At 34.7% G+C, this 9,574-nt stretch overlaps 1 protein-coding gene across 1 annotated transcript in view; it reads right to left on the bottom strand.

Annotated features, from left to right (window-relative positions):
- SCAF8 (SR-related CTD associated factor 8) overlaps positions 1 to 9,574 on the bottom strand; it is a 65,071-nt gene that overhangs the window by 13,129 nt on the left and 42,368 nt on the right. Inside the window, 9 exon segments of the mRNA XM_080389808.1 lie at positions 868 to 899; positions 902 to 1,127; positions 1,788 to 1,901; positions 3,589 to 3,689; positions 6,191 to 6,384; positions 6,880 to 6,992; positions 7,147 to 7,278; positions 8,187 to 8,304; positions 8,717 to 8,796. Of these exon segments, the coding sequence (XP_080245934.1) occupies positions 868 to 899; positions 902 to 1,127; positions 1,788 to 1,901; positions 3,589 to 3,689; positions 6,191 to 6,384; positions 6,880 to 6,992; positions 7,147 to 7,278; positions 8,187 to 8,304; positions 8,717 to 8,796 (1,110 nt within the window).

Genomic DNA, 9,574 nt, shown 5'->3' with positions numbered 1-9,574 from the left:
GCTTAATTATACCTGTACACAAACTGTTTTGTCAAAACTTGCCAAGTGTTTTCACCTCTCATCCTGTTAATAACTTGACATATAGGGTATGTTACAGTTTTCTAAAAACTGCTGCTGTTAACATATTTGTGTTATCAGCTGGCTATTGTAGAATGACAAGAGAACCCTCGTGCTAAACAAACCTCCCCCCAATCCTCATTTTTTCCTTCTGCCACATCCTCAGAAAATTTTGTATTTCAAGTATAACATACTGAATGTATTTCAGTAATGTTACATGTTTTAATTTTTCTGTCATTTATATTCAATTTTTACTCAAAACAAGAGTGCATTTTGACCTGAAAAATTATTGTCGCTATTACAAAAGTCTAATCGTCTCAATCTTCAGTTTATTTCGGTATAGTCCAGTGATTTGGTGCTAGATCTATCTCAAGAACACACAGTGCTCAGTCTCTTACAAATATAACGAACCTCTCAATTGGGTCTCACAATAAGGTCTAACATTACTTGCTTTCCTGTCTCTTCGACTTCATAGAGGAAATACCTTAAGGTTCAGATAAGCTGTGCCTATTTGGACAAGTTCCAACTCTAACTTTAGTCTTATACCTGAATATAAGACTTTTCGCAATCACAAGCAGATCATAACATCTATACAAATTAATATTCTATATACTTGGAAACGAGTGCACAGAAAATTCATAACTTTTAAAAAATACTATCCTTTATTAGCTTGCTTAAATTCATTCCCCTTTGTCACTAATTCCTCATCGGCATGACAATCAACTAATTACTCATCTACAAAGATACTCTAATTTCATTATTATCATGTCATTTATATTGTAAACAAGCAGCCAGTAAAATTCATGTTACATTTAAAAGGGCATTTATTATCCAAACAATAAACTTTCTGAGGATTTGCAATTACCAAAATAAACATATTTTCTAACTATCAGAATCATGTTAATGTCCATACCTGTATTTACTGTTTCCTGGTCAATCATGCCACCTTCAGCAAAGCCTTCCAAATCGTCCAATTTTACTTTCTCCCAAGGAATATATGAAACTCCCAGATCCACATCCCAGAATTGCTTGTATTCTGTTTTCACACCTTTATTCAAAGCCCAGGCAATCTGAAAATAAAACCCAACCAGATAATCCGGTTAAATCATATAACCTCCCAACAGAGTATTTCAGATCATTTCCTTCATGTTTCTGTCGTTGCAGATCAATCTTCAGAGTCTCTTTATTAGAATTTTAACAAGGTTTTAATTTCAAATGAACCTGTAGGAAGTTTACTTGACCTGTGCAACAGATATGTGGAAGGTTAACTACATCAAAAAGCTTGAATCTTCTACATTAATCCTAACATATGTATGCGGAATTTAAAAATACACTATTTCAAGGTCTCATCAACCAAAGAAAGCAGAAAACCCCACAGCATTTAATCTTATACTTAAGTCTGTAAGAATACTGTCAAATTTAATATTAAGTGATCCACACAGTCAGGTCCAGGAGGTCGTTTACAGTCTTGTACTCTCATCCCCACCACATACATAAAATGTTCTCCATGTATTTCTTAAGTATCAAGTAATTAATTTAATTTTACTATCCTACATATCGTCTGGTAAAAGCTGCATTTTACATGGAGAGGAAAGAAAATTCACACCTTACCGCTTCACTCTTCTTGCCATATTGTACGTTTGAATGAACCATTGCTAAATGACAAATCATCATACTAAAATTGTACTGTATTTGGAATGGACAGCATCCTTAGATTAAAACCAATTTACCTTAATAATTTTAGATCCAATTTTATAGGACCCAGAACTAAGTTTCTGAAGAGCACGATACGCATCTTGTCGATGAACCATACAGACATAAGCACAACCTCTTGGGGGAATCATCTATGGATAAAAACAAATAGTATTAGAAAGTAAGAAAACCATTACCTCAGATTATGTAACTACACAAAGTGAATACTAATACTAAAAAAGGAAAGGTTTACACCGTGAACAATCATTACCTTAATTAACAATATTAAAAATGGAAAGGTTTACACCGTAAACAATGATTACTTTAATCAACAATATTAAAAATGTTGAGCATCAGCAAAACTTAAGAGTGATACTGGCAGGGTACTTCAGTTACAACATTTTCAAGAAGCAGCCGGAAGCTAAAGAATGGGTGCTAAAAGTTATATGAAAGATTTGAACAACATTGAGCAGGCAAGAACCGGGAGCTATACTATGACAACTTCAGAAAAGCAGAGGCTGCTACCTCTTCTTAAGATCCCAATTCACTGCAAGTTGAGCAACAGCCTTTCACAGAGGCACAAACTTATTAATTATAAGTATCTTGCATTTTTGAAGGGTAGAGTCCTCATTCGCAAAGTGTAATTTCCACTAGCTTTGATGTTTTATTTAGGAAGGAAAACTATGATGTGGCATGTAATCTTTGAAAGTCTGCAAATCATGTATGACAAACTCTTATTCTAGTTTTAGTCACAAATATAGGTGTGCTTTTACGTTGTTTGGGACCACAAAGTAATACAACAAACCAAAATACTTAAGATAACAGATTTTAACGCAGTTCTTAGAAAAATATATTTAAGATACACAACAACGTTACCCTAGGTACTTTAAGTTTTGTGGAATGCATAGGATTAACAATTTACAAATGGTTGGCCTCTGAAACATAAGAGGTACTGGGATATCATGGTTGTTAGATTACTTTCCTTTGGGTTTTCTTAATTGCTAGTCCCTGCAAATCAAAAAGAGCCTTAAATAACAGGCGATGGGGGGGGTGGGGGGCCTGACTTGGGAAGCTTTTTATAAGATTCTGTAACGACACAAAAACTATTCCTTATTAATTATATATTTGAATTTATTAACATGATAAAAAAAAGAGTAAAAATATTATCTGAAATGAATGAAATTGCATGAGAAGCACTTCAAAACTGCTGGAGCAAGAGACAAAAATCCAAATTTCTCTCAGGTTGGTATGTTATTTTAGAAGAAAAATACTTTCTCTTGAAGTTACATCATAGGCCACACTGAAGTATGACTCTAAACAACTAAATCTAAATTACTCCAAATCATAAGAAATGTATCTCTAAATGATAAACATATCTTTAATTGCCACATTTTAGAATAAACACTTGTTTACAGTACAATTTCTTCTCTTCTAAATGTTTTATCCACACTGATTTAATTTAAGGAACCCTCTGTATGGAATGTAACCAAGAACAATGTGGATACACATCAGTTAGTGTCCAAAAGTCCAAGGAAAAAAGATACTTTCCCCATGCCATATCACAAAAAGATAAAAGACGTAACTTCATTTGTTAAGACCTTGGTTTAAAAAACTGTGTCAATGGTTAGTACTTGGGAAAAGCCGTTTTACCATGAAGTGTACTGCCTGTAGTGCTTCAAAAGACAGGACATCAAAACCAACGAGCAAATACCACAGCCACAGGTTTTAAACAGTGATAAAACAAAATAGTCTCCTAAATACAAAGGAATTCAGCGGCATAAGCATGTTTAAGTTGCTAGTCTGTAATCCCTGAAAATGTATGGTAACATTCTTACTTACATTAATTGACTCTATTTGTCCAAATTCTTCAAACAAATTAGTTAAATCTTGCTGTGTAGCCTTCTTGTCTACTTGACCTACCCAAAGAGTAGTACTGCAAACTGTCAAGAAATACAGCAATGTCAAACAAAATACTAGACTGTTAGCTTATAAAATATTCTATAGCACGGATATAAAAGGTTTTACAATTACACAGAAATCACTGATCAAAAAGCAAAAACAGTAAGTCTATTACTTACTTTATAGAGATCAAGTACATTGACAAAAGGGTTAAAAGATACCAAACAGACATTCAGTACAAGTGTTCATTCTTCTTGTTTTGTTTGCTTTTAAACAATAGTTGTTTTAAAATAAATGAAAAAATAAAATTATCTAAATTATTAGCTACAGTAAACCGCAGTAGAAATTACTCAGGGAGGAAAAAAAAATAATTTCTATTCCACATTCCATAAAAGACACAGCTCTAGGATTTAAAGTCCATTTTAACAAAGTAAGATTAAGTTCTAACTGGCTAGAATGTATTACAGAAGGAACTTAACTGCAGTATTATGCACTGCATTTTCACCTGAAAGAAATGGAAACTATACTTTTACTTCACCTTGGGGAACATCCCAGAAAGACGAAGCTGGCTGAGGCTCACGATTGAATTGAGGATGTCCATGATACTCCTGACTTGCCAATTTCACAAGCCCAGATCCCTACAATTGATCTCCCAAATGCTTACCTCCACCCCCCTTGCCAAACACACTCACTGACATGTGAGCTAAAACTTCCTTCTCCAACTCGTCTCCTAGATATTGCCTAATCTATGTGTGCAAATTCTGACAAACTCACAGCAGTTATTTCCACTTAACACAGTGTAATCTAAACCAGCAAGAGATTAGACCAATATTGGTGGTTTTCCTCAAATACCTTACTACCCTGAATAACTCACCCAGGATCTTAAAGGACCTAAGGTAGAACAAAACCAGACAACCTGGATCTCTTGGGCTTGCACTAACCTGAACGAAGGAAACATTCTTTCTCGATCATCCTCTTGATACATCACGCATCCTCCCTGTACTAATAATCTTGGTGCATCAAACTGGAAACCAGTGCTGTGCATTCCTCTCTCAACTGCCATTTTCAGTTACAGCAGTACTCAGCAGTACTGAAAAAGACTAGCCGTAAGTTTTCTCTTGGACAAAAACTTGTTCCTTACATGCTTGTAGATGGCCCTTTCTTTTTCCTCATTGTGTTAAGCTTTATGAAATGACTCTTCAGACCTCAGCAAGTGGTAACAGTTGCTGTCACTGAACAAATTTCATGACGTAGAAAGCCTGTAGGGTGAATTACCTGTTTATTTATTTATCCCCCAACAAAGTCTCCACACTTCACTTAGCCTTCTTAATATCTTCTTTCCATGAGCCAAGTCATTTCATAGGACCTCAACTGCTGCTGCTGTTCATCAGATTTCTTAACATCCTTGCCTCCCAGCTCCCAACTATACTGATTATACCTCCCTGCTTTGCAGACTGCTGGGAGAAATCTACACCATAAAACTGATCTGCTGCTTTCCACGTGAAAAGCCAGAGAATTAAAAAAATATATACACCTAAACTGTAGTACAGTCCTGAGTTTTAAACCACCTTGGAATGATGTAAAATATCAATGTGAAGAGAACTGAAAGCTCCTTTGCAGAAATGAATTTTGAACTGCTTATCTTGTCAGATAGATAATATAGTTTAAGACACAAACACAAAACTACATCAGAAACTGTGTGTATCTAAACAAAGTTAAATTCTGGAACAGAAGTTTGTTACAAAAATAAAATAAGTACAATTATGCATCCCAAGATCCTCCTAAAAGCAGCAATGGGATATACCGATACAGTAGCAGATGACTACACCCAGTTTCACTGCTCCCAGTGCTTATCTCAAAATACATTCCCTCTGATTTAAAGCGACTGTGTGGAGAAAATTCTCCTTCTCCCTACTACCTTCCTCCTTTTTAGTAAGTAAATTCTCTGTAGAAATGACAGCAGCACACAGCAGCACCGTGCAGAAGCTGAAGTTCACTTGGTTTCTGGATACTTTCTTACAATACAACCATTATAGGCTGTCTTATGGCAGCGCATTCCACCTGATTTTGCTCTATGTTCCTGTGAAGAGCTATTTAAAAAGCACTCTAAAGGTTTAACAAAACCGGCCTCTGAGATACTCCAAGTGTCCAAAGTGTGTACCACATACTTAAATGTCTTGTCAGTGTACCAATTTTCAGATCAAGCGCTTATCTTCAGATGCCCCACAGAAGACAGTGTGCAGATAATATAAATAGAAAGCAGGTTGTAACTTAGGGACAGCCCCTGCTATTCTCTGTTCAGAAGTAAAATCACTGGTGCAACAGTATGAGTAAAATCATCAGTAGAACAGTATGATACTTGCTTTCCTCCAAGATAAAATTATGTACCTAAGTTGTAAAAAACATCAGAAATGAAATATAGAAAAGAATATAGTTACTGTTTTGTAACAGTATCCAAGCTAAATCTTGTTCTTTCAATGAAAAACAAAGCCTTTTTTCCTTTAACACTACAGTATTAAAACAGTACGCAGCTGCCACTTACCACTTAGTGTTTTTGAGCGTATAGGAGGCAATCCTTTTTTCTGACGTTCTTTTTCCCTTTCCCTAGCCCTTCTTTCACTAGAATATGACCGAGATGACTTTCTCTTCCTTTCTCTTGATCTCGAGCGTGAACGTTTTCTGTGTTTACGCTTACGAGAACCAGACCGTGATCTAGACCTTCGTTTTCTTGGAGACCTACAAAAATACTTAATTTCAGTATGCTGAGTTAAAAAAAAAAATATCTGATTTAGTTGTCTTTTAACTACAAACTTTAAGCATGTTACAGACACTTCTGTTACCTTCACTCAAACTGCTTAAGGAGATAAACTTCATGCCATTAGTGTGAGGAACAGAACATACACCTTGAGTTAAAACAAAATAAAACACATTTTGAATGTTCTGTAACACTATCTATTTTTCTGGCACAGAAAACGTGTCCAGATGGTTAGTGTTAGTTATTTTTGTTACCTGAACAAGTATTAAAAAACTCTGAAATAAATTATAGATAAGATAATGAACTGTCATACAGCAAGTCTGCATCTCACACACAAATGTTACGTGAACAATTTTTTTCATTGTCAAAAACTGCTCATGAAAATTCTGGAAAACACAAAACTGAGAATGATAATCACAAATTACAACTTTATTTCAGAAAATCTTCAACTACTTAATACAATTTAATTATGAAACCTTGAACGAGATCTTGAACGAGTTCTTGATCTTGAGCGAACAGCTGATTTTTTTTCTTCTTGTTCAAAAATCTCTTCTTCAGGAACATCCTGTCCTTCATCTATATCCATGTCCTGAGATCAGACATAATAGATGTTCAATAACATTTAGTAAGTATACTCACAAATACATAAACTAGATGAAAGCGTATAACCATATTACTCATTTTGAGATTATCCTAATACGTGTTTTCCTTTCAACTTCTGCAATCACATTTAAGAGTTTCACCTGTTGTTGAATATCCATTGAATCATCCACATTTGTTTCCACTTCTAAAAACTGCTGTTGACTACTCCCTTGTGATGGTGATGCAGAGTGCTCTGAACCAAAATTTCCTTCTTGATTCTCCTCAGGGCTTGCCTAAATAACAAATAATACCATAAAAAGCCTCAATTCAAAATGCTTACTGTCTCAAAATGTAACAGTACATGAAACAACTATATATCTTAAAATATATTTCAAATATATCTGAAAAACTATTGATCAGGTTTCTCTTTTTTTCCCACTTCCCATTAGTTTGAAAGCTGAATCCATTTTATTCCATTTTTTGTATCATCCTTAAATGCAAAACCTTTGAAATAGTTAATATTCCTGACTATACAAAAATGACTATATATTTGCTAATTCAAAAAACCCCAGAGTACACTTTGTTGCTCAGTTTGACTGGCTGAGAGGATCCAATTCACACAGTTAAGAAGGAACCTTGGGTTGTCTCAAGCATCAGTTCTGAACTAATAATTTCTCAAGAAATATGCGACACTATTCTTTAGCTCAGATTCTTCAACAGAATAAGACATTTATTAGCCAAGAATTAAAGCCTGGTAGGGGAAGTTAAAGTTATCTGCAATCTCTATTCTGTCCTCTTGATGGTTCTGCAGCAGCAGCTTGCACACTGCTCGCTTTCCACACAGGAGCATAATCACTTCAGTGCTCACCACCTTTCTGACAGCTAGGAAAAAACTTTTTCCCCCATTTAAAGATAGGAACAACCAAAGCACAGTCAGTCTGTAACTCAGCTAACGGTTACTCCTTCCTAAGAGAAGCAAAACATAAGCCCCGCACATTAGTGGGTTGTTTTTTTTCCTGCTTTAAGTACTTCTTCCACTTACCCCATTTACTCTGAAAACTTCTGTTAGATGATCAGTTAGTGACAAAGACCTTCATTGTAAGAGAACTGTCAGTAACAAGACAATTTTTTGTCCTGGAGTATGATTTTTTTATCAGTGGAGAACACAATTATTATGACAGCCACAAGATGGAGTTCTTACTTTTGGAGGCTGCTGCTGCTCAAGAAGCTGTTGTCTGAGATGTTCTAAATTTTGTTGCTGTAGCTGTTCAGCTAGTTGGTGAAAAAGTGAGTTGTTCACAGATTCTGGCACTAAAGGTCTAAAATGAAATAATTTAAATTAGAAAAATATAACAGTTTTTCCTCTTTGTTTAAACAGTTGGTAAACAGGTCTTCACAACCATTTCAAGTTTAAATAAACAATGTAAAATAATGAAGACAATTGTAGCTAGTTTGACCTGTTATCATTATCGCATTAATGCTATCAATATAACTAACAAACCAAAGAATGGGCTAACCTCAAGATCAAGTCAACAAAACTTTTGGCACACAGACTTATATTAAATATTTTTAAAACATGTATGTTTCAGTAATTTTGTAAAGTGTCTTTTCTCTTCCTACTATTTTAATATGCTCTGAAAGAAACAACATTTTTCTTACTATTTAATCCTAATATTCAACTAATGTCAGGCAAATGTTAGCATTTTCCATAGAAACATAACTTGATCTTACAGTTGGGAAGTGGGAGTTTCCTTTTTAGGCTCTTCATTTTGTTCAGATTCTTCCCCAAAGTCAAACCTGTCCATCAGCTTCTAGGAGAAAGCAAAATAAGCATTACTGAGTACTCCTTATACGTCTCTCTATGTATTTACTTCTCAAAAGAAAAAGGCTCTTACTTCTCAACTTAAAAAAAAAATAAATTTTGGCAATTAACCTGAATAGAAAATTAAATGTCATACCACTATTGCAACATTGCATACAGCTAATGCAACACTGAATGCATCAAATGCTGAATTTTGTTCATGGCTTTCTTGAGCTCTGGCTGCTGTTACAAGTACAACCACATGTTTTTTCCATAATAAATAAGTTAGTTTGGAGTAAGGCTTAAATAAAGATTAATTTTAGGTAATAGTTCCTTTCATTAGGAGAAATTACTACGAAGAGGCCAACTATTCAATCATTTGGCAAACTGCTCTGCTCATATCAAGAGAAGGCCTACAGCTTTCTTACTTCACAAAGAATTGCTGTATTTTCACACACACATGCCATTTAGACAACATGAATTCCTTCAAATACACTGCTCCTTCAAAACAACTTCTCACACAGTCTGCAAAAAAAATAATAATCAAAGCTAGCAGTTATCATGTAAGAGGAATAAGCCTCTAGATGGATAAAAAGAAAGGTATGACAGGGAAAAAGAAAAACTTGGATAAACTTCTTGTTTTAACTGTAAGAATGTCTACGCTGTAGTTCTGCTGAACCAAAAAAGTTTGTTTTCTTTATTAATTTTTAAACAGCCCAGAAGCATTTCAGTAGCATTTTACTTTCTTGAAAACAAAACTAAAGAACAAGCATGAAGAAACAGAACAA

The sequence above is a fragment of the Falco punctatus genome (genome assembly GCF_963210335.1).
Source record: "Falco punctatus genome assembly, chromosome: 5".
Classification (NCBI taxonomy): domain Eukaryota; kingdom Metazoa; phylum Chordata; class Aves; order Falconiformes; family Falconidae; genus Falco; species Falco punctatus.
This window is presented reverse-complemented; position numbering and strand designations above follow the sequence as displayed.